The 25,959-nt window shown below is 49.3% G+C and overlaps 2 protein-coding genes across 7 annotated transcripts in view; both read left to right on the top strand.

The window, feature by feature from the left end:
* Positions 1–652: 652 nt before the first annotated feature.
* LOC122389913 lies at positions 653–2,360 on the top strand. Its single transcript, XM_043382411.1, has 2 exons — positions 653–757; positions 915–2,360. The coding sequence occupies exons 1-2, from the start codon at positions 653–655 to the stop codon at positions 2,358–2,360; spliced, it is 1,551 nt and encodes a 516-aa protein (XP_043238346.1).
* An 8,068-nt stretch (positions 2,361–10,428) lies between these two features.
* The window catches only part of LOC122390047 (ribosomal RNA small subunit methyltransferase NEP1-like), a 46,637-nt gene continuing 31,106 nt past the window's right edge, over positions 10,429–25,959 (top strand). For 2 of the 6 annotated variants that reach the window (XM_043382676.1, XM_043382647.1), the window contains exon 1: positions 10,547–10,754. The gene's annotated coding sequence lies outside the window, so the exon portion shown is untranslated. Of the gene's footprint in view, positions 10,755–10,785; positions 10,839–23,569; positions 23,592–25,959 lie in introns of those variants that run through there. The other 4 variants (XM_043382640.1, XM_043382685.1, XM_043382658.1 and 1 more) reach the window with 4 other exon arrangements.

Here is a 25,959-nt window from a genome sequence, read left to right as displayed (position 1 = left end):
CTGAAAATCGGTTTACAGGGCCTCCTTGATGCGCTGATTCCGAAAATGTGCCTCTTTGATGTGCCTCTTTGGGGTGGTATATCGAAAGACCCCGAAATATGCTGCTGAAATCGATACCCAGTAAACATGCCGACGACGGCCCAACGTCGGGCCGAGGCTCGGCCCGACGTCGGCCCTAAGTCGGTTCAACCTCGGCCCGACATCGGCTGGACGTCGGGTACGCCCGCATGTACCGACGTCCAGCCGACGTCGAGCCGACGTCGGGCCGAGGTCGTTTGCCGAGGTTGACGAGATCGTTTGTCGTTGGACCGACGGGGCCGACGTCGGCATATTTACTGGGACAACGCGCCAAAAATATCAACCGGCGGTGGGATTCGAGCCCCCAGTCGCCGACGTCGGCATGTTTACTGGGACAGCGCGCCAAAAGCATCAGCCGGCGACGGGATTCGAAACCGTGTCATTTGAACGCGAGGCTAGTGTGCTAACCACTACACCACGCAGCCAGATGTCGAAATCAGTTTGTTTTGTTGGGTTATGCCCTTTCGGTCTGACAAGACCATTTCAGAGCCGGAAGGATGATAGGATGGAGACATTGGTCTTGGCGAGCACCCTGGGTCGCAGATGAGAACGAGCCCAGATCGCAGCTGACACGATGGTCAGGTGGGCCAACAGGTGGAAGATGGTGATCGCCGGGGAGAAGACCCAGGCCCTGGTCCTCTCCCAGTGGTCCCATGACGCCAAGGACTTCCTGATCAAGGTGGCCGGAACATCGGTCAAAGGATCCCCGCACCTGAGACTCCTAGGAGTCACTTTGACAGACTCCTCCACTTCGGGGAACATTGCAAGAACCTGCGCCGGAAAGTGAAACCCAGGACGGCCCAGCTGAGGAAACTGGTCGCAGCTGGGGCCTCCAGGAGGCGCAACTACGGACCGTTGCCAACGGTTACGTCCGGAGTGCCCTGGAGTACGCGGCAGCGGCGTGGCTCCCGGCGGCGTCTGAAGCTCACGTCGAGCTGATCGAACGCGAGCTGCGAGCGGCGGCCCGTGCGGTCACTGGCTGCACGGCCTCGACCCCGGCCGCGCCGCTGATGGCCGAGGCCGGCATCCCGCCGGCGCGAGTGCGATGCCCGGCGCTGGCCGCCCGCATGGTGGGCCAGGCCGCTTCGCTGCCCGGCGACGATCCGCTCCGTGCCGTCGGAGAGATGCACGTCGCGCCCCGCCTGAGGACGACCACCGGATGGCGTGAGGTCGGCCACCGCGCCCTGGCTTGGTCCACAGGCGCGGTCGACGTCAAAGATGAAGGACGCCCTACAAAGACCATCCCACCGTGGGACCACCATGAAGAAGCTGTGACTTTCTGCCTGGACGTCGGCCCCGGCGGCCAGAGAGCGGCCCCTGCGCACATACGGAGGGGAGCGGCAGAGGCTACACTGGAACATCTGCCGCCCCGCGCCACCTGGCTATGGTCGGACGGCTCGGCGGAGAGAGGTGTCTCCCAGGGCGGGGGCGGTGCCACCATCACCCTCCCGTCGGGAGAGACTCGGGAGGTCCAAGTCCCAGCGGGCCAGCTCTGCTCCAGCACGCGGGCAGAGCTGTGTGCCCTGAAGGCAGCCCTGAACGCCATCCGAGACGCCGACGCCGACATCGCAGACGACCCAATAGTCATCTGCACCGACTCCCAGGCCGCCCTGAGGTTGCTGGAGAGCGGCGCCTCCGCCCAGACGACTCATCTAGGGATCTCCATCTGGGAGGACCTACTCGCTCTCTCCCGCCGAGGGTCACCGATCCGCCTCCAGTGGGTCCCGGCGCACTGCGGCCTGCGGGATAATGAGAGGGCCGATGAGCTGGCCAAGGAGGCCTTCGGCCTACCCCAGGAGGCAGCAGCAACAGACGTGAGGACGCTAACGAAGGCCGTCGCACGCTGCGCCTCCCACCGCTGGCGGCAGGAATGGCCGTCCAGCTTCTTCAAGGACATCATGCGGGACCGTATGCCGTCCCCGCTCAACAACCTCGACCGGGATGCCGCCGTCAACGTTCACCAGCTGCGGGCCGGGCACTGGGGCCGCTCGGAGCAGTATCTGCACCGTATCGGGCGGCGCCCCATCCCGACCTGCCAGCAGTGCAACCTCAAGGCGTGCCCCGCAGCCCACTGCATCGTGTGCAGAGAGGGCGCCGACACCCCGGAGCATGTGCTGCTCAGGTGCCCGTGCCTGGCCGGCGCCCGCCTGCGACTGACGGGCAACATCCACATTCGACCAGAGCAGCTGAAGGACGGCGAGCTGGTGGCGGCCTTGGCCGCCGGCTACCTCCGCCACAAAGAGCCCCTCATGGGGCTACAGGCCGGCCTCGGCCGGCCCTGAGGGGAACACCGACAACAACAACAACAACAACAACAGCACCCTGGGTCCAGTTCATATAGAGTCCCATTGCTGTTACATGACACTTATTGGAAAGGGCGACCCCACAAATGGATTCATATAGCCACCCTTACACACCTGCACCAACGTTTCCAAAAGTGTCCCTTTGATAAGTGGCACTTTGGCAAAGTGACACTTGCCGACTGGCCTTTCTATATGAACTAGTTGCCTGGTAAGTTGCCGGGGCTGAGCCTGAGTAAAGGATAGGCGCAGCGCCCAACTCCCAAGCACTCACCGCACCCGGCTACGGGCGAGCTCGGCTTACGGGCAATCCCAAATGGGATTAAGTTTCCCGTCAAGTCCGGATCAGGTGGTTGCGGCGTGGAGGAAGATTTGACTTCCCTGAGGATATTTTGAATACAGAAGCTCTTTATGAAACATGAAACAAGCATTTTATATTATTTTAACGGTCAAAACAGCGGCCGATGTCGGCCCGACGTCGGCTGGATCTCAGCAATTGATCTCGGTCCGACGTCGGCCCGACGTCGGCTGGACCTCGGCTGGACGTCGGTACATGCGGGCGTACCCGACATCCAGCCGACGTCGTGCCGAGGTCGGACCGACGTCGGGCCGACGTCGGCATGCCGATGCCGAGATGCCGACGTCACCCCGATGTTTGCCGACGTCGGGCCGACGTCGGCATGTTTACTGGGTATATGTTGCTGAAATATTAACGGGTCGTTAACTCGTTAACGGTGCAAAATGCCACCCCAAAGTGGTACCTTTTCGGAATCAGCGCATCGAGGAAGCCCTATATACCGATTTTCAGCCAAATCCTCCGTTTCCCGTTAAAATGTTAATTGGTCGTTAGCTCGTTAAAGGTGCAAAATACCACCCCAAAGAGGTACATTTTCGGAATCAGCGCATCGAGCAGACCCTGTACACCGATTTTCAGCTAAATCGTAAGACCCCGCCGTTTCCCGTTAAAATGTTAAATAGCCGTTAACTCGTTAACGGTGCAAAATACCACCCCAACGAGGTACATTTTCGGAATCAGCGCATTGATGAGGGCCTGTACACCGATTTTCAGCCAAATCGGAAGACCCCGCCGTTTCCCGTTAAACGTTAATTAGCCGTTAACTCGTTAACGGTGCAAAATACCACCCCAAAAAGGCACTTTTTCGTAATCAGCGCAACGAGGAGGCCCCGTAAACCGATTTTCAGCGAAATCGAAAGACCCGAAATATGCTGCTCAAATATTAACGGGTCGTTAACTCGTTAACGGTGCAAAAAAACACCCCAAAGAGGCACAATTTCGGAATCAGCGCATCGAGGAGGCCCTATATACCGATTTTCATTCAAATTGAAAGACCCCGTCGTTTCCAGTTAAAATGTTAATTGGTCGTTAACTCGTAAACGGTGCAAAATACCACCCCAAAGAGGTACATTTTCGGAATCAGCGCATCGAGCAGGCCCTGTACACCGATTATTACCTAAATCGAAAGAACCCGCCCTTTCCCGTTAAAATGTTACAGGGACCCTCCCACCTTCAAAAAAGTTTATGAATTGGCATGAAAGTGATGTCGTTCGGTTCAGAAAGAGCGAAAACGAATATCTACCAAATTTCACCGAAAAATATTCACCGGTTTTCAAGATATTAGACTTTTACTTTTGTTTACTTTTTGGGATCTCCGCTGTTCCTAGCAACTTTATCTGGAAGCAATAGTTTGGCAGCTGAAAGTGCGGCACTTGTTGCGCGCAAAGCAGCATATACCACCGCGTGCTACAAAACGTTTTAGTCAAACATTTAAAAATCGTTAGATATCTGCGCTGACGTCACACATTCAGAGGGGTATTCCTATGCATTAGCCCCTCTGAATCAAAATGCTGCAATTTTGAAATTCAATATTTCCGATTTAAGGCATTTCTCGATGTTGTGAGTGCCGAAACCGGTAATTGTGAGCCAGGGACCCCATTTTGGCTATCTCAACTCAAATCTAATGTTAAAGGGACCCTCCCACCTTAAAAAAAGTTTATGAATTGGCATGAAAGTGATGTCGCTCGGTTCAGAAAGAGCGAAAACGAATATCTACCAAATTTCACGGAAAAATATTCACCGGTTTTCAAGATATTAGACTTTTACTTTTGTTTACTTTTTGGGATCTCCGCTGTTCCTAGCGACTTTATTTAAAAGTGCGGCATTTGTTGCGCGCAATGCAGCATATACCACCGCGTGCTACAAAACGTTTTAGTCAAACATTTAACGGACGTTCGAAAGCCTGATGACGTCATCAGATTCCCGTAATGGTTAAGAGATAGGGACCACGCTGGTCCCACCCTGCAAGTAAAGGGAAGAAATTTCTAGAACACCATAAAGCTGCGGGGGTTGCGACCAGGATAAATGGTGGTTTCTGAGCCTGGCCGCAAACTTGGCTATCTCAACTCAAAACTAATGTTAAGGTGGGAGGGTCCCTTTAAGGTGGGAGGGTCCCTTTAATTAGCAGTTAACTCGTTAATGGTGCAAAATACCACCCCAAAGAGGTAGGTACGTTTTCGGAATCAGCGCGTCGAGGAAGCCCTGTACACCGATTTTCGGCCAAATCGAAAGACCCCGCTGTTTCCCGTTAAAATGTTTATTGGCCGTTAACTCGTTAACGGTGCAAAATACCACCCTAATGAGGTACATTTTCGGAATCAGCGCATCAAGGAGGCCATGTATGCTGATTTTCAGCCAAATCGAAAGACCCCGCCGTTTCCCGTTAAACTGTTAATTGGTCGTTAACTCGTTAACGGTGCAAAATACCACCCCAAAGAGGTACATTTTCGGAATCAGCGCATCGAGCAGGCCCTGTACACCGATTTTATGCTAAATCGAAAGACCCCGGCCTTTCCTGTTAAAATGTTAGCCGTTAACTCGTTAACGGTGCAAAATACAACCTCAAAGTGGCACGTTTTCGGAATCAGCGCATCGAGGAGGCCCTGTAAACCGATTTTCAGCGAAATCGAAAGACCCCGAAATATGCCGCTGAAATGTTAACGGGTCGTTAACTCGTTAACGGTGCAAAATACCACCCCAAAGAGGCACATTTTCCGAATCAGCGCATCGAGGAGGCCCTGTATACCGATTTTCATCCAAATCGAAAGACCCCGCCGTTTCCCGTTTAGATGTTATTTAGCCGTTAACCCTATTAGTGGCAGGCTCCTGGCTACCCCATATTAGTGGCAGGGGGGGGGGCTGTTTACGACCCCCCCTTGATATCTCGAGATCTAACCGGCCGATTTTCAAAATTCAAACGGCATTCAATTTGGCTCAACGAGATCTACATTTCTAAAAAAAATAAAATTAAAAAATAATAGGGGGTAGAGGGGGGTAAAAACGGGCAAATTGCAGATACATTTTAGACTGTTTATCACGGCCAGGTTTCTGAACCAATCTTAACGTAACTTTTGCCGATCGATAGAGAATGAACCAGGAATTCACATGGATCCTAAAAATATGCATTTTCAAAAATCATAGGCGGATACAGATCATTGAGATTGGGGGTACACAAAAAGTATAGTAAATAAGGTTTTTGTTGGTACTGTTTCTAAAAAGGGTGGCAATGGTCTTGTTATGTTACAATTTTCTTATGAGAGAACGACTAAAATTGTATTGGTCATGCATAGGCGGTGTCAGGGCACCTATGTTGGGAGGTAAAAAATAACCCCCCTTTTTGGACGCCTGGATCCGCCTATTATAGCAAAAACGTGTCAAAAGAGGATGCACAATAACTTTGTATATGTTATCACATGATACCTTTCATTCACTGTTCGTAAAACTGGTGCAGCATCGTGATCTTCGCCCAAATGACTCGCTTCACGAATAGGACCCCCAATTCCCAGTGCTCTGGAGCCGCCCCTGGTAAAGTTATGAACTTGAAATTTTCAGGGAATGTGCCCAATTTAGTTTTAGGAAAAGTCAGAAAATTTCAGCATCGTAGCTTCAGCGGTTTTGGAGATATTCCCGAAAAACCTGAGGGGTGGATAAAAACAACCCCCCTGCCACTAATAGGGTTAACTCGTTAACGGTGCAAAATACCACCCCAAAGAGGTACATTTTCGGAATCGGCGCATCGAGGAGGCCCTGTACACCGATTTGTAGCCAAATCGAAAGACCCCGCCGTTTTCCGTTAAAATGTTAATTGGTCGTTAACTCGTTAACGGTGCAAAATACCACCCCAAAGAGGTACATTTTCGGAATCAGTGCATCGAAGAGGCCCTATATACCAATTTTGAGGCAAATTGAAACACCCCGAAATATGCTGCTGTGAGGCTGATATTTGTTGCTGCTGGATTGACAGACGTCCCAAAATATGCTGCTGTGGGGAGGGCACGGACGTATAAATAAACTGGACCCGCAACCACCTCCATTCAGGTGAAGCCGACAAGGCGCCATCTTACGTTGCCAAAAACCCGTGCTCTGAAAGGTCATCGAGCCATTACAATTGGAATTGCGTCTAAACGGATGATCGGATCGAGATGCTGGTGGTACCATTCGACGGGCAATGCTTCGAGGCAGGTGATGATGCATGTCACAGGTCGTTCGGTGTCACGTGGCGCGTGCCACGTGCCGACAAAGTCATGAAGGGCAAAAACCTTTAAGCGACGCTCCAAATTAAACAGTGGGCGGCACAGGTGCCAAATTCACAGGTCACATGTCCCGGTGTTCGACCATTAACATATGGTATGCTCGGCAGCAGGGGGTGCGGAATGCACGCGCCAGGGGCGAAAAACATGTTTTGAGGAGGCATCCTCCGATTCCGGAAAACCTTGACCTAGGCACACCAAGTTTGGCACACTGACACGACTGGACGAGCGCTTTAAGGCGCTGTACAAATAGATGTGCTGGGGTTCACGGTGCACGTGCTGTGCACGTGCAAACCTTTCGACGTTGCACTCTGTGTCACATATACGGCAGAGCGGGTAGTGCTAGCAAGCTCAAAGTGCCAAATTTACACAGGCCATCCAGAATGCATTCCCGCATAGTTATTGAGCATATCCATCTCCTGGTGGACCCCGAAGGTGCGCTCTGCACGTGCAAAAAATTGTCCGCGCCGGGCGGTGGGGATGCCTGGACACCCCATGTGGATTTATGTAAATATCTCGAAAACGGCGTTGTGTAGCACCGCCGTTTTTGGCACACCTTTTCGTACATCTTTTTCACACATGCTGCGTAACTTTCAGACTTAGGTCACTCAAGGTTAGGTCATCAGGTTACGTCCAAGTGACCTTACCTTAGGAAATGTTATAGTGCCCGTCATAGCTACACAGACTGAACAATCGGTCTAAAACGTTGGCAGCGATTACTAAGAGCACCATAAAACGTAAAGTACCTCTACCTCGGAATTTCACTGTCACTGACCTAGGGTTCTGTTGATTTTGCGACCTGATAGGTAAGTCAATGGGAGACAATTAAACTGCGCTTCTTTCTGTTGCACGAAACTCATATAAACATACTAAACAATGCACTCAAATAACGGGACACGGGTAGCAGGGAAACGTGACAAATTTTATCGGGAAATTGCACCTGTGACTTCTACTTATGTCCTGGGGTTATTTCAGGTCATGATAGCCCTCCACAACATTTTGACAGTAACCTTTGGTAGAGACATGCAAGAGCGCTGAAAACACTTTTGATATGTTTAGTTCAACTTCGTAAATTGAGTTTGTTGCGAGTTCTACGGGTCATTTATCAGGAATGTTATGTTTGTTTTGATCACAGCTGATGTTTTCATGCATTTAGGCCAGGTCGGGTCAGGTCAGGTCAGGTCAACCAGTAGGTGTCCTGCCGCTTATCCATAGTAGGTGTCAACCACCACTGATGGCGTCGTAACATGTTACGATCGAAGGCTCTAAAACTATAACTTCTTAAATGTTAAACTGAATGCTAAATTCGAAATCAGCTCCAAAAATTGTCCTATGAACATGTAAAACTGGAAAAGGTGAACCAAGGTCATTAAAGGTCAGTGACCTTGACCTAATTTTCACGTGACCTTGACACCCACCATATTGCATGTGACCAACATTATATCACATGTTTGAACGCTTGAAACCACGAAAAGACAGCAAACGCGCGGCTAGTGCGCGCCGACATAAGCCGAATCGCGATTCCGGCCAAACATGGTCTCGTAATAATAACTTAATATCAGATGCTGAGTTACCGCTACTCAGTCAAGTTAGAACCATTTCTTGGCCGCGGTCACCGTCCAGGCCACCACATAATCGTATTACACCGCGCTTGCTCAATGCTCAGTTCGTATTGTAAAAGCACTGCGGCACAGCATAGATGCAGGCGCTCTGCTACTGCCATCTATGGGTGAAAGATGAAGATAATGGTTATTGCGGTACAGTATCACTACAGGCGCAAACAACGTGAAACAAAGATGCCTATGCTGCGCTACCGGGCGATGGTAGCGTAAATTTGCGTTGCTGGGTAGCTAAAAGTTTTGAAGCCCGAATTAACGTAACCTGATGACCTAACCTTGAGTGACCTAAGTCTGAAAGTTACGCAGCATGTGTGAAAAAGATGTACGAAAAGGTGTGCCAAAAACGGCGGTGCTACACAACGCCGTTTTCGAGATATTTACATAAATCCACATGGGGTGTCCAGGCATCCCCACCGCCCGGCGCGGACAATTTTTTGCACGTGCAGAGCGCACCTTCGGGGTCCACCAGGAGATGGATATGCTCAATAACTATGCGGGAATGCATTCTGGATGGCCTGTGTAAATTTGGCACTTTGAGCTTGCTAGCGCTACCCGCTCTGCCGTATATGTGACGCAGAGTGCAACGTCAAAAGGTTTGCACGTGCACAGCACGTGCACCGTGTACCCCAGCACATCTATTTGTACAGCGCCTTAAAGCGCTCGTCCAGTCGTGTCAGTGTGCCAAATTTGGTGTGCCTAGGTCAAGGTTTTCCGGAATCGGAGGATGCCTCCTCAAAACATGTTTTTCGCCCCTGGCGCGTGCATTCCGCACCCCCTGCTGCCGATCATACCATATGTTAATGGTCAAACACCGGGACATGTGACCTGTGAATTTGGCACCTGTGCCGCCCACCGTTTAATTGGGAGCGTCGCTTAAAGGTTTTTGCTCTTCCTGACTTTGTCGGCACTTGGCACGCGCCACGTGACACCGAATGACCTGTGACATGCATCATCACCTGCCTCAAAGCATTACCCGTCGAACGGTACCACCAGCATCTCGATCCGAGCGCTGTTCGGCAGCCGGCTATTTTGTGTGCAGGGTATGACGCATTCCGCGAGCCGACGTCACGGGCGATAACGTCGGCTCGCGGGCGAGCCGGCGCCAACGACAAACTAACGGGAACCGTCGGACACCCTCGGGGCATAAACCGCGGAGTAGCATATTGAGCGAGTCTTATAAGGGAAATTCATATATTTTCGTTTCTCAAATGATAATCAGGGTGTCTCTTACCTTTTCACGTATTATTTATGCTTACCTAACACTTCAGTTGCCAAATATCTGCAATTAATTCAAACGAAGGTATTTTCAGTAAATATCAATGCTATAGACCGAAATCTTTTGAATAAAAAATCCAACCAATAGAAATAAAAATAACTTATTTTATTCCAACCATTTCCTCCAAATTAACAACATAAAAACTCACTTTTACACACATCATTCATAATAAAGCATACTAACACGCCGCTTTTGACAATTGCGGCGTCGAGTGGCGCGCTGCTAGCGCTCTTTTTCGATCGCAGAGACCCTGCACGCGCGCGAGCACACTACGTCACGTCCGGGGGGCACAGGTATATGAAAAATCGCAGTGACGTAACACTTTTCTCGCTTCTCATTGGTCAATAGCCCGTTGCCGGGGTAACGTGCACGTATGTGAGCGCGGGCAAGAGTACTAGCCGGCCGCCGATCAGGGCTCCGATCATCCGTTTAGACGCAATTCCAATTGTATTGGCTCGATGACCTTTCACAGCACGGCTTTTTGGCAACGTAAAATGGCGCCTTGTCGGCTTCACTATCTTCCATAGGAGGTCCATTGGGATCGTCAGTCCAGTTTATTTATACGTCCGTGGGGGAGGGAGGCCGAGATTCGAGCGGTGATTGGTCGATTTTCCGCTAGCGCGCAAATACTGCTCGCGGAACAAGAGTTTGAATAATCCTCTATAAATGTCTGCCATACTTTTTGTAATAATGGCGCAGACGCAGAAGTGCGTTGAAGGTATTTAAAAAAAAAGTTGGACGCAAGAGCCAAGCTGCTACGCGCCCTAAACCAAAACAACAACAACAACGTATTTTTAAAAATATTTTATATTGATATTGATGTTTATTTCGTGTGACAGTAATTGGCGTTTCCTGGAGTAGGTATCAGTATCAAAGGTAAGTGCCACGTAGTTTTATTTTTGTGTTCGTCTATCTGGTCTATCTCAGTGTACCGGCTACCATTGGCATTACTTCACTTAGGTAGGTACCTACTTTTTTGTGATTGTAGGGGAGTGAAGTCATATTGCGCGCTGTTCCTAAATGCACCACACCATCCTCCTGCCCAAAAATTGATTCGAATGAATACTTGAATGTGTGCATATACTTCACCACCAAATACCAATAACTCGCTACCTATTCTTCCGGTCCACGGGGGCAGGTGAGGTGTCTCAGCTTTCTAGCAGACCATTTTTTGTGATTTTCTCTATTTTCTTATGCGAAACAATCTATTTTGCCTTTGCTAGTGTCATGAGTGATTTAAAGGTAGTGTGCCACCTTTGAAAGATTTCCCATTTTATTTTTCCTAGGATAAGAAGCTTCTGTTTTTACCTAATATCGCAAAGAAAATCAAAAATGGGCCTGGAATAGTGCCTTTTTCGCCTAAAAGTTAATCGGTTTTTTGATATGTATAACAACTGTAGTGGGCTGACCTGCAAACAGGCGTCGGCAACAATCGCGAATGCAGCGCACATGTGACAATAAGCAAAGGTCATTATAGAGTTACGACGTACGGGAATGAGTTATCAGCTGTCTAATCGTAGACAACACAATGTCGAGCCTTAAACTGTAAGCCTGTATTGGTATTGTTTCTTTTATTTGGCTGTCGAACATTATTTATGGTTTGAAATATGATTTTATGTAAAATAATTGATATGAAAAAGCCGTCTTTTAAGTTATGACCCCATTTCACCACACGCAAGTGGCAGAAATGACAATGATCAGCTGACGCATTTTCTTGGCCGAAGTCAGAGCGCGCGGCCCGACGCACCACCACCGCACCACAAAGTATGAGCAGAAGCCGCGCCCAAAGCCAGGGCCCCGGTAACGTGAGGTAGCCGAGTCGGGGCAGCGTGCGCTGACCCAAGCCGGGGCCGCAGCTTTGAGCGCGGTCTACCGCATCCCCGCGGGCAGCCCCGGGCTATCACATGACACCGGGAGGACGCGCGGCCCCGGCTTGGGTCAGCGCACGCTGCCCCGACTCGGCTACCTCACGTTACCGGGGCCCTGGCTTTGGGCGCGGTCTACCGCACCACCTAACAGGCGTGTTCGAAACCGCAGGAGATGATGATGAACGGGTTTATCGAAACTTGATTGGATGAGCATATCGGTAATAGCGATTTCAGTGTGTGCATTTATTGTTCATAGTGGTGTGAAATGTGGTTGGGGTATGACCGACAACCCGTCGGGGCGAATTTCGCACTGGGGTACTCAAAATTTGAAGAATATAAGACGTTTCCATGAGTTTTGAAGGTATGGATAAGTTCTAAAAATCCGGTTCTCCTTATCTGGGCCATTAACTCCATACGGTCCAGGAAAGCTGGCACACTACCTTTAACTTATTATCATTGGTAATTGTTTGTGTAATCATTTAATGGCAGTTTTGAAAGCTTATCACTACTGTGACTTCGCTGTCACAGCCATATTTCAAAGTCATGAAAAATGTGTTCAATTTGTAATTGCTCCCACCCTTTTTGTGGGACGCCGGTGAAAACAGGGCGCCGGAGGGCATATTAGTCACGTGACATTTGGAACTTCTCCCGCTCCAAGGGCCTTCTATATGCCAAACGTCACGTGTAAATTTCACGAACCTTGATCAAATCGCCCCAGGCGCCCTGTTTTCACCGTCGTCCTTTTTGTGCCCTATTCTTCAACCCAGAGAAACAGCATCTGGTGGTTGGTTCATTGGACACTTTTAGTACTACCATAAAACAGGATGTTAAGGGACAGTTTTGAGATGTTTTGTTATACAACTCAAGCAGGGTTGGAGATAGAAGCATCAAATTGCCAGCATTTTTGTGTGGAATTTGATGCTTTACATGCCTGTTACATTAAAGTTTTAAAAATATATACCTGCATCTTATTTATTATTTTTCATCACTGTCCCTTAGCACCCCAATGTGGGGTGTTAAGGGACACCTATATTATTCCAAGAAATGGTCATCAAATGCCCACAATTGGGGTGTGAAAGGGCACACAATTTATTTACTGAAATGTTTTGCATATTCTATCACAAAACAAGTCAGGTTCATTCACCACTAATGGCCTTTTAGCCAATTACAATTAATGCAGTTTACGCTTCTGGAAAATGTGCTAAATATAAGGCAAACAGAACCAAAAAGTACCCTTCTGTCATCAACAAAAACCCATTTTGAAGCTAGTCACTTGTTATCATGTTGCCCTCTTTGTTTTGGCCTTTTCATGATGACATCACTACATCAGTCTCCATTAACCCATCATTGTAAAAGAGAGTGCTGAGGGAGTTTTGAGGTGTTTTGTTATATAACTTGAGATGTGTTAGAGATAAAAGCATGAACTTGCCAGCATTTTATGTGGAATTTGGTGTTTTCCATGCCTACTGAAGGAAAACTTTATGAAATTATATTTGGGTATTATTTTTATATTTTCTTCCCTGTCCCTTAGCACCCCACATCTACCTCAAAATATGCATGTGTCGGGAAAAGAGGAAGAGGATGATGAATGAATGCGTGGATTTGTATAAGTTTTTTTCAGGAAACGTGCAATACATGTGACAATACACCTATGCATTCATTTTCCCTGTTAAGTGGACTACAGAATGATGTTCCACTTTTCACATGCAATTATTTGCCTGGAGTGGTAGGCTGTTGCGCATCTCATGGGCTGAGTTCACAAATTATAGCTTTGTCCCCAGTCCCAGTGCTCACAATCGACACGCATTGGCGGCAGCATTTGTTTTTTACTTCTCTTTCTGTGCATGTTTATTATACATGTTTATTGTACATGTTTCCCGAGCGGTTTTGTGACACTCAGCACAGCGTGAGACACAACCTCGTCGGGTGCTCACCGTACGCGCGCACAGAGCCGACTGGCGACCGTTGGGGCCGTTGGGCTTCCTTAGGGCTTCCCGCCGGTTAGGCCCCCGGCCCCCGATTGGCTCGCGTCGTCTGACGTCACCCGTGGCGTCACAAAACGTGGCGTCACAAAACGTGGCGTCACAAAACCCCGAGAAAATGCCGTGGCGGAGCCAACATTGCAAAACCGCGAGGGCAAACAGGAAACGTAATATGACACATTACAGCTCGTATTGTGACACTTAGTACATGATTGCTAACATCCGGCGGGTCGGCCACCGACTTGGGGCGTCCGCGGGGTTGTTTTCCGATTGCACGTATCGGAAGCTGACCTTCCTGTCTTGGAAGTACCGGGAGATGAGCGGTAGCCAGCTGTGGGGGCATCTGCCCTTGTGTATGTTGTGCAGCACTGACTTGTTGTCGGTGAGTATGGTCGTCCCCTCTGGTGCGTGCACGGCGGCCAAGAGTGCCGCGAGGTACTCAGCGATGTATATCGGCGTAGGTTGCGGGAGCGGCACCGCGATCTGGGCGCCTGCGTCTGCAAAGCCGAGTTGGTGAGGTGTAGCATCAACGGCGACGTGCCGGTTGCCTTGACGAAACCAGTTGCTGTAGTCCTGTGATGTGAACATCCATGGGTGGGACCATAGTCCGTCACGAACCCAGGTGGTGAGCTCTGGTGCTCGGTTGAGGACCGCTATCACCAGCTGTAGCGGAAGCCGGGCGATGGGCCGCAGGAAATTGATGTAGCCTCAAGCCTCCGAGTTGTTCCGCTTGGTGCCTGGTTAGCGTTGTGATCTTGGCCACGGTGCGTAGTACGCGCCGCTGGAGGGCTTCGGGGACGTGAATGGTCCGGTCCGCGAGGTTGACCTGCAGCCCGAGATACTGAACTTGCTGTACCGGCGTGAGCTGTGACTTGGTCATGTTGATGTGCAGGCCGAGTGCTCTGAACACATCAGGGATGTTCCTGAGCCGCGTGGGGTCCTCGGAGAGGAAGAGGAAGTCGTCCAAAGTAGACCTTTCCCCTGACGCCGGGGTGGTGCCGTTCGATGTAGCGCACCACCGCGCCCATGACTGCTTGCATGAGCGCTGGTGCCGATGCCAATCCCATTGGCAGCACTGTCCATGTGAATTGTCGACCGTCGGCCAATCGTACTCCCATGTATTGTTGCAGGCCAGGATGAATCGGGATATGGCCCAAATCAATCTTGATGGCGTAAGCTGGCTCGTCCGTTTGGAGGAGATCGATGGCGCGGGGCAGAAAACACGGCGGCGGCGTCAGGCGTGGGGTCAAGGCGCTTAGGTCGTAGATGATTCGCGCACGTTCACTGTCTTTCGCGAGCGCAAACACCCGGTAGGACGATTTTGGCCGGCCCGGCCGCAAATGTCCATGTGTCGTCAGCGCAGAAATGATACGTATTTTCTGTCACAGGTGTCACCGGTGTCACTTCAAAATGACCGCGGGCGTCCAGCGGTACGAAAGTTCGGGCGCCGCTGGTGATTATTGATCGCACGCGGTGGTCGTCTGTGATGTCCGGAGACAGGGACGGTCTTTCCCCGACGTCAATCCGGTGTTGTGGCGAGGCACTTGTTGATCGTGTTCCGCCGACGAAGGAGAGCGGAGATTCGTCTTCCTCTTCGTCGTTTTGGGCGGCTTCGTCGGCCTCTTCCTCTTGCTCTGGAGGGCCGGAGGCGACCACTGGTGGCGGTTCCTGATTTTCTGCCTGGGCAGTGCAGCAATGGCGGCGGCGGCGGCTGCCATCTGCTGTATGTCAGCCGAGGTCAGTCTCCGAAAATGGTCGATGAAACGCGGCGCCGGCGGAGGGGTCTGCAGGGCAGTCAGGTCCACCGTGACGACGGGCCGCGGACGATCATCTTCTGAGTCCGACGATTCGGCCGAGGGGGCGCTGTCCGCGTTGGGGGTTCCACCGCCCGATCCAGCTCGGACTCCACGTCTGAGAGGACTGGGAGGGGCTCCCCCTCGGGGGCCTCGGTGGCAGCATCCTGGACCGTCAGGAGGTCGGTGAGATCCGGCAGGGAGCCGATGTGAGAAACGGTTCCGACGGAGGAGAGATCGCCGAAGGACTCGATTGTTTCATTCAAGTCAATGTCGGCGGGCAGCTGGTGTGGTGCGATGGCCGGAGGCTCTACGGCCAGTGCTGGCGGCGTGGGAGGGGGAACCCCGGCTGGCCCAGGGCCGGCCGCCGGGATTCCTAAGGCCTGCCAGCGCGACACCATGTGCTGCAGCAAGTGTTGGGGCCGGCGTTCCTCAACCCTCGGTGGGGGAGTACTTGCCGGCCCGGGGCGTGGCTGCGGTGCGCCTGGGTCACGAATTGCGGCCGGTAAGACCGTGGCCGGCCAGGTGACCACCGCATGCCACCGCCCCATCACGCTATTAATTCTCACTGGTCGCGGTGGCCGCCGCCGGGCGGCGCCGGCTGCGTTTGCGGCCAGGTTGAGCAGCTGCCGGGGCATATTGCACTGTGGGCGGCGCCGGCTGCTGGACCTGAACAATTGGAGCTGGAGGGGGCAGAGCCACCCCCAGTTGCATCAGCTCCAGGTCCGGCAGAGCCGTCAAAGCTGTCGCCCAGCCCCGGTGGCCCACAATGACGAATAGCTTGAGGCGGTCCTGTAGAAACTGGAAGTTCGCCGGGTCTTGGGGCACGGAGGCTATAGCGAGGAGGAGCACGCGTATTTCTTGCTTGTCGCGTGTCTGGTAGTGCTCGTTCACCAACCGTTGTACGTTGTACGGAGAGGTATTCTTTCCACTGTTCGTTGAAGACCAGCGCTGGGCCAGGCGCCGGCGGCACCGGTGGCATGACGGGTGGCGCCGGGGCCGGCGTGGACGGAGCGGGCGCTGGAGGTGGCGGCGGAGCTGGGCGACCCGGCGTGGTGGGGCGCAGTAACACAGCGACCCGGCGCGCTAGGAGCTCGAGCTGGCCGTCACTAATGGTGACCGGTCCGGCCGGTTCCGCGTCCGGGGACGTTTCGTCGTCGGTGCCCGCCAGGTCGAAGAGGAGCCGTCGATTGGCGGCAGTAGAATTGCGTGATAAACGGCACAACTTAGCGCTCCGGTCATCTGATAGCTTCTGAGGAGTGGAACATCGTTCTGTAGTCGACTGTACACCTACAACAGGGCAGACATGTGCATTGATCCGAGTGATGGATCTATGAAATCAGTGGATCTCGAAGCAAACTGCAGGCTAGGATCTATGATCCCACCGGATCTCGATAAATTTAAGAGCTGGATCTATGATCCCTACGGATCCGAGATCCGGATCCGTGGGATCAGATCCTGGATCCATTTTCTCGGATCCATGCACAGTTCTGCAACAGGGTGTAACGAAATTATCCGGACATCTATTTTTTCGCCATATCTGCTCGCGCAGTTTCCTTTTTAATGTCAGAAGCTGGAAAATTGGATGAATGCATACCTCTGGTACCTGCTCTCAACTCAGCAGTGACCTGACCTTGCGAAATGACTCTTGCTCTGAGTAAGAGTCGAGTCGCCGACGGGTTCATTGGATAGTTTTCGTTTAAGGCAGTGAAGAGAAGGGAGTACAGTCTCTCGTTTCGTAGTAAGGCTACGTGTTGGTGGTATGGTGGCATGAGCCAGAAGCTGGTCTGTCAGCAGCTGGACATCAGCAGCAGCCAGTAGCACATCTGCCTGAGGCGTAATAAGCTGGGACTTGGTGGCAGACGCAGCCCGGCCTCGATCGCAAAAGACGCCCTTGGCCAAGTGGTGAGGAGAGTTGGCAAGATAGCGACAAGGAAACGGCACTATTTAATCCGCATACTGACTCGAATTCTTACCGAGGCAGATAATAAGAGGTCCCACGTCATGATTCACCGTTACCCGCCGGCCGCCCTTTAGCTTGGTTTTACTCTCCTTCAAACTGGAAAAGACAATGAAATTGACGGGAAACAACCAGTCCACCACCTTTGGCCTCAGGCCAGGACGTGTCCACTGGTCGAAGGAAGACATGAATGAGGGGACCTGGTCGGAGGGGAAGCTGCTCGAGCTGCGATATCCGTTGAGCCGTCAAATCGGCCATGTGTGGGCTGTCAGCAGCTCGAACGTGCCGGCCGTCGCTGGCGTCAGACATCCGGCCAAAATCCAGACCTAGAGCATGTTCAGCTGCTGTGTAATATTCAAGCTGTTCATGACGATACAGAAAACCACTATCAGTGACGAGTATTACCGGCGCAACATCCTGGCTAGCGATTGGTTGGTTGGAGTCGCTCAACCAGACGGCACAGAAGGGCTCGGTTTCTGAACGTGTACCGATGCCTGATTCAAGCCGCGCAGTCTTCATGCGGGGCGGCGCACCACCTTCAAGTCCCTAGCAGAATGAGAAGTGATGCCGAGAGGACCCATTTTTCTTCTGGGCTAAAGGGCTATGGCTTGGAAATAGTTCCCATGCAATTCCATCGACGTCTTATGGACTATTGTCCATCATGAGATGAATGAGGGGACACCCGCCACCAGCGCCGCCCAACTGTGGGCACAGGTTAGTAAGGCGCTGCTCTACATATATGAAACCCACTGTGCTGGAAAATCCAGTGGCTGGAATGCTAAAAAAAAATTGTACCTACGCTCTTATGAAAGGTGGCTATACAATAATTCAAAAGGGAAAATATCAGAATGTTTTGCTTCTTAATTACAGCGCGAAGAAAGATGTCCGGATAATTTCGTTACACCCTGTAGTTTATGTGGTGCACACAGAGTTTTGGATATGTTTCAATTTCGTGAAAATGTAACATGATTTTCAAAACGATTTTGAACCAAATCATTTGCATGAAAAACCATGCCATTTTGTCCTATAGTTAAGAACAAAACAGTGACCAGTGTCAACTACCACACTCAAGTTTTTATTTAATCTTCTCAAATTATGAACTCAATACGACTCAAAGTTTTTTCCCGCGCAACTGTCCCTTAGCACCCCTCTGTCCCTTAAAGGGACTATCCCACCTTTACATTAGGTTTGAGTTGAGATAGCCAAGTTTGTGGCGAGGTCCAGAAACCACTATCTATCTTGGTTGCAACCCCCGCGGCCTCGTGGTGTTGAATAAATTCGTTCCCTTCATTTGAAAATGAGCGCTGCGCAAGGCCCAATCTCTTAACCATTAACGGTAATCTGATGACGTCATTTGCCTTTTGAACGCCTGTTCAAGTGAAGTATCACTTGATTTACGAATAAGCCAATCAGAGACACTTTTGTTATTGTATGAGCCGAGTCATATTTGAGAGCAAATACCTATATTTGCTGCCAAGTTTCCCCCACACTGACATGAAGTAAATCCTTCATTACGTCACATATCCGATCTAAATGACGTCACGATGAAATATAAAAGTCGCAATATCTCAAAAAGTATACGATGAAAACGCGTAAAAACTTGCAGAATTCGTCACAATATCATGAGTAACATTTCCGAATCCTAAACGGGACTTTTTTGAAGGTGGGATAGTCCCTTTAACACCTCGTTTTACGGTAAACTTACCATTACCTTAGCATTCACAGCATAAATGGTCAATGGGCTGACACGTTCGAATAGGCTACTTAGTTAGGTGGCAAACCGTTGTTAGGGCGCTTTTACATGAGAGATGGGGGGGGGGGGGTCCATAAATGCGCCCCTTGCAGGTGTGTCGGATAACTTCTCTTGTTAATTTTTCGGGGTGTGATACAAATTGGGAGTTGGTTTTTGATGCCAAAATAACTGAGGTACAATTTGAGATATGTATCATTAAGCATAACAGCTGGTCAACTTAAACCGCAATAAGCCGATATCCTTAACCCGCGCCCCGTAGGAGGGGGGGCCGAAACGGCCCCCCTGTCCTTTTCCGTCGATATCTCCTAAACGGCTAAAGATATCGCCACCAAACTTTCAGGACCCCTCCGGACATCAATTTTACACATTGTGACCAAAAATTTTTCCAGAGGCTATGATAGGTTGGCCACAAATGACGTCAGAATGACGTCATGTTCTGCCATTTTCGACCGAAAAAAGACCATCGCGAGAAGAGCTGTCAGGCCTACAGCTTTGAAGATACAGAAAAATGACCAAGACATAAAAGGTGTAGAATTGACAGGGCTACAAAACTGCTATCTCGGATTTTTGAAATTTTTGAGTTTTGACCCCAAAAATAAAAAATGCTATTTTTTGGATATATTTGCCAAAAAATCCAAAAAGTTTTTTGAGTTTCGAAAAAAAACGGAATATATGTGATAGTACCTACCGTCTTCTATCTACATACCAAGTTTCAGATCGATATCTCGTTTTTTGGCCAAGTTATAGCGAAAAAACTGTTCAAAAATGATGACGTCAAATTTTCAAACTCAATTTTTGGCAATTCTAGACCACGTAGGGCAAAACAAAGACCACCATTGGACTCCCCGTGACGAGCTGCATCGAATCGATACCCATTTTAAGCAAAAATATCAACTTTGAAATTTGACCTAAAATGACCTGACCTTGACCTGACCTTCACCAAAACGTGACCTAAGCTGGCCCCAAAGGCTGCCAGACCCACATAATCGCATTTGTCATGTAAAATTGACCATAAAACATGTATCACACGACACTTTCATATTGTGACCCCCCAGTGACCTGACCTCTGTGACCTGACCTGGTATCAGTGACCTCAGATAGCGAAGTATGTGTTTGCCGAACAATGTACCATCGATGGTTTTCAGTAACTTACCAATTTACTCGATTTCACAACACATTTCACATCAAATTTCAGGGAAAATGCCTGTGAAAGGCCTTTGTTAAAGGTCCCACAATAAAAGTTCAGTTTTTACATTAAAGAAACACAATTTTGATGACAAAATCAAGATTCTTACAGATAAAATATTAGATAAAACGGATAAAGTATCAATTATCCATGGCCAGTTACATCAAAAACAGTTTCAAAACACTTTGATTTGTGACACTTATCGAAATACAATAAAGAAAGCACCCCACCATCAGGTTTTGGGCTATCATATCATTTTTATTTTCATTTTTTGGGGGCAAATCCCAAAATTATCCAAATTTCGAGGTAACAGTATAGTTGCCCTGGTAATTCTACACATTTTATGTCTTGAACATTTTTCTGTATCATCAAAGCTATAGGCCTGACAGGTCATCCCGCAAAAGCTTCATTGGTCGAAAATGACAGAAATGACGTGGTTAGTGGCCAACCTATTGTAGCCTTTGGAAAAAAATTGGTCACAATGTGTAAAAGTTATGCCCAGGGGCCGGGAGGGTACTGAAAGTTTGGTGACAATCGGCGCAGCGAATCTAGAGATATGTATATAAAAACTAAAGGGGGAGCAAGAAATGCCCCCCCCCCCCCCACACACACACACACTGCCTGGAAGGTTAAAACAGGTCTATAGAGTATAGAATGAGCTGTTGTTAACAAGGCATCATCAGATTTTAAGTATTTTTGAAATGATGAACCATTAGGTAGGGGAGAGTGGGGTAATTTGGCCGCTTTTTTTAGAAAACAATATAACATAAAATTGACAACACATTTCTGCATTTTCTCAACGCTGGCAGGTGTTACAATCATTTTACTTTACTGGACAGTAATCTTGAAATGATAGAGTTACTACTTATATTGAAATTGTGACGTGTTACAAAGGTCTGCAAGGCGGCCAAATTGCCCCACTAGCAGGGTTATTTGGCCGGGGGTGTGGGGCAATTTGGCCGGTGTTAGTTTGAGACCGGTATTTTTTTTTTTTTTTTTGTTAGTGGCGAGTCAGCTTCACATTCAGCAATGACGTGTGTCCTACGACGCATTTGACGCATTTCGGAGGTTGACTCAGCGGTCACAGGGGTCGAAAATAGTCAAAATAGCGGCTCTAGATGCGATCACAGTTTTTTACAAATAACTTAAAAGTAATCAAGCTAGGTCAAAACTAAAAGTAGCATCGTATTTCTCTTGTCAGTCCGTATCCAAACATATATGTGTTGACCTCGAGAGGTCAAGGTCAAAGGTTGACTTCAGGTCACGCTACCTCAAGCCGCTTGACCTCAAGGTCACCTGATTTCAAGGTCATCATGCACATCATTCGATGCGCCTTGACGAGCTGAACACAATTAGACCATTTGCGCGGCTGTATCTTTTTTCTGTAAGAAGTTATTAGCAAAAAATGTTTGGTTATCTTTGATGACGTCACACGCCCTTACAGCTGTCCAATAGGAAATAAGGCAGCAAGGTAGTCAAAGTTGGTCATGAATTATGTCATTGATGGTATAATTGACCATGACAACTCGGCCGTCCCAGCAAAGCGACCCTGAGCGCACCGGCCAAGTTGCCCCGCTAGTCCCGGCCAAATAACCCCACATTGCTATTCTTAGAATTTTTGTCTATAAAGTCGTCATGGCTGTACGGAACTAAATGAAATTGCTCTTGGAACCGCTGAACACCCCGCAGAATGGCGCTATAATGTCGGAATTCGTTTATATCCCAAATACTGCATGCTATACAACTTTTTAAACGGAAGTAAAAGTTACCATTTTCTAATTAAATTCGCGTTTTATTTAATTTGAATAAAACTATGAGGGGGAAGGTTTTGACATTTGTCCTCGAGTTAGTTCTACCCATAACAAATGAATAGAGACTAGAGTTATGTCATTCACTTTTATCAGATATCGTACAGGTGGGGGCGGCCAATTTACACCACCGGCCAAATTACCCCGTTCTCCCCTTCCTACCAGTATAACGCCTTTCGGGGCGACTAACGGAGCGAGCGAGAGAGTGGGCCTTGCACGTGCGAAATTGCGAGGGGGTACCTCCAACTGACTTGTGCACGGCACCCTACTAACCGGTCTCTAGCGATGTGCCAAATTTGGGCACAATCGGCCCAGCCGTTCTCGAGATCTGGAAGCGGCACCCTGCACGTGCGCACGTGCAAAATGGGTCCCAACTGACTTGTGCACGGCACCCTACTAACCGGTCCCTAACTGTGTACCAAATTTGAGCGCAATCGGTCGAGCCGTTCTCGAGATCTGGAAACGACCCCTGCACGTGCGCACGTGCAGCAGCACCCCAACTCTGGCACATGGATATGCAGTGCCTAGTGGGTGCCTACCTACATGCCAACTTTCAGCGCAACGGCCAAGTAGTTACGAGATATTGCAACAATTACAAAACTGACACCTCTTCGTTTTGCACGTGGCACGTGCATAAGGGGTCACCCACATGCATCAGGAATAGTCCAATACTTGGTAGAAGGAATGAAGCTACCCTACAAAATTTACCGCATGTAAATCGGTCAAGTGGTTGCTGAGATATAAGCCTCGCAAAAGCGTCCGCACGGCCGGCCGCTCATACTTAGAAATTTCCGTTAATCTAAGGAAAGACTCCGCTCGCTTCGCTCGCTCCGTAATAATCCTGATTGGCCATAATACAATACACCTATGTCAGTAGGTGGAACTACGATTACGATTATGGTCATGGGTACCCAAATAAGCAAACGCTCCCAAATCCCATTTTTGGGAACGGTGTTCCCAAATATGGGAATGGGCGTTCCCATTTATGGGAATGAAAGGCAATTTTGCGGACGTTCGCCTACTGAAACTCGTTTTGGCATCACGCCTAAAAAAACGGCATGCTGATTTAAGTAGCTACTAAATCTCCATAAATTTATCTACAATCTGGCCGTTGAAAGAGGAAATTGACCGTTCAATGATATTTTTAATCTTTTTTTTTAAATGACAAAGTTGAAAATATAGGTCACACTACAATAAACATGCGGAAAATGAAGCATTGTTTACATTTTGACGTCAAGTATACTAATTTTCGCCTGGTCATGAAGTTTCATACTAGCGACACCAGATGCTGACATATGCAAACGAACACGCGGACAGTCCCGCGGTAATTTTGTTGAAATCGGGACAGGCGGCTGCGTGAAACGTGAGTGAATTTACCGAACTACTGTTGTAAACTCTGTTTAAGTGGTTGAGTCATTCTGCTGTGTTTTTTCAGCCCTAAAAGCCATGTTTTGTTTGGATGCTAGCTGTTTAGCGTTGTTTTAAGGAGCGTCATTTTTGCCTTCGTTTTTTTTTAGGCATGATCGTTTTGGGGAATTTTTTATATTGTTCGCTCTGTGTGACTTATTTATAATAATAATAATAATACATGTTTATTTCATACCATAAGTGGTACATATAGGCAATACACTAAAACAAACACACGCAGACACACCACCAAACAACCAATGCACAAGCTAGGTGATTTTTCCTCAGAGAGATGCACTGGTCATAAGACACGGTTGCGTCGCTCCACAACGAATCTTTCTATGTGTGCAACAAAAACATTGAATAGACCTGGCGACGAAGTGGCATATAAGTTGAGATTCAGCAAGTCGTACTTATGGCGATGTTTTGTATGCATACGGGCAGACAAGCCGTTGCTCCCGATGGAACTGGCTAGCAAGGCCACAATCAGTGTGTTGGAGGCCTGTGAGAGTCGAAGCCAAAAGACTAACTGGCGATAGGTGATTTGCATTGGGCAGGTCAGCATGTGAAGATCGTGACACAGATCATGATTCCTACTCCACCGAGGGACTTTGACAAGCTTCTTGAGACAACTGTGGTATGCTATACACAACTCTCGAAACGTTTGCTGGTCACGATACACGTTCCAGAGCTCACATCCATGCAGGTTGGTGCAGTACGATTTGAAGAGCTTCGTCAGTACACTTTTGTCGGCAAAGCCAATAGCTGCTGATAGCATGTTTACATTGGTATAAAGCGCTCTCTTAACCCTCGCCGGCCGAGGGGGGGGGGGGGCGGGTGCCGCCCCCCCCCCCTATAGATTTTTTTTCGCGATAGCTCCGAATACGCTGGCGATAGAGAGCTGAAACTTGGCAAACCTGAACTTTGATTCAAGCCGGATCTTTTGACACCAACCGCATTTTTGGGTCAGGTCAGGTCACTGACCTATGACGTCATAAGTGAACCTCTGCACGGTCTTCAGATGTCGCAACTTCGCAACGCCCTCACTGCCAGAGGAGATGTCACAGGGAAATGAAACTTGCAGGATCTAGTATCCATTATGAGTCTCACAACTTTTTATCTCGGATTTTTCCTAAAGGTCATATGAGGTCAAGTCATTTTCGTGACCTCACCATTTTAAGTCAATGGGGAAAAATGAAAACTGCTATTCTGGCGCCGGGAACGATCTCCAACTATCTCAAGCACACCGAATCGTGATTTCATGCACTCCTTGCAAGGTTAGATGAGTCACTTTTGCAATGTTGACCTTGTGTGACGTCATTTATGACGTCATCAAGGTCATATTAGTTTTTCGTCAATAACTCTTGATCAAACTGAGCTAGCGAGTCGGGAAAGCCACCAATGGACTCAGGAAGACCTGCCGAATCGAATGATATGCGACATGACCTCTTTCGACCAACTTCGTGACCTGGGGGTGCTGACCTGACCTTGACCTGAGGTCAACACCCTAAGTTGACCTGACCCGAACAAAAAGTATATCATTCGACGCGCCTGAGCGAGGCGAACACGATGCTGCCAAAATCGCGGCTCTGCGGCCGTTTTTTGCGAAGTTATTCACCAAAAACTGAACCGTACCTTGGGGCACTTGAACTGGCCTCAGAGGTCACCGGTTGACTTAGGACCTTAAAATCGGGTACCAATCTCTGCGTCTCGTAACGGCGCACACGCTCGTTTTTACCGCGACGCGCTAGCTCCACCAGGGGCGAAACGGTGAGGGGGTCGTACCCGCCCCCCCCCCCTCGGCCGGCGCGTATGTAGAAAACCAATAGGTCCGGCGAGGGTTAACACGGCGCATGTCATCGATGTCGCGCAGATCATCACGAATTACATGACCCAGGTACTTAAAGACGTAACCCATCTTAACTGCTGGCCAGAAAGTAGCAACGAAGGAGGTCTGGAATGAACCAGATGAGTGGCCGAGTACGGTTTTCGAGGGAGAAATTGCATACACACAGATTTAAGGGGGTTAACTTCAACGTCGAGAAGATGAGCTTGCCTATTGCACTCATTTACAATTGTCTGCAACGCTTCCCTCGTGGGGGCCAGAATCACAATGTCATCAGCGTATGCCAAAATGTTCGTTGCACATGCACCTACGCGACAACCAACACTCCTTTCTCGCACTTTGCACAGAATGGAGTCAACGTACACACTAAATAACAACGGAGAGAGGATGCCCCCATGCCTAACGCCATTGCCAGCATGAAATTTTTCGGAGATAAGACCGTCCCATTTAACACCCTATGTCTGCATCCTATACGGGG

This window comes from Amphibalanus amphitrite, unplaced genomic scaffold (assembly GCF_019059575.1).
Source record: "Amphibalanus amphitrite isolate SeventyFive unplaced genomic scaffold, NRLGWU_Aamphi_draft 000020F_arrow, whole genome shotgun sequence".
Classification (NCBI taxonomy): domain Eukaryota; kingdom Metazoa; phylum Arthropoda; class Thecostraca; order Balanomorpha; family Balanidae; genus Amphibalanus; species Amphibalanus amphitrite.
This window is presented reverse-complemented; position numbering and strand designations above follow the sequence as displayed.

Excerpts from the sequence above, each read along its gene's own strand:
- LOC122389913 (XM_043382411.1), top strand. The coding sequence starts at position 653 with ATGGTCAGGTGGGCCAACAGGTGGAAGATGGTGATCGCCGGGGAGAAG. Across the intron at positions 758-914 it reads CCAAGGACTTCCTGATCAAG|GAGGCGCAACTACGGACCGT; the intron begins GTGGCCGGAACA and ends TGGGGCCTCCAG.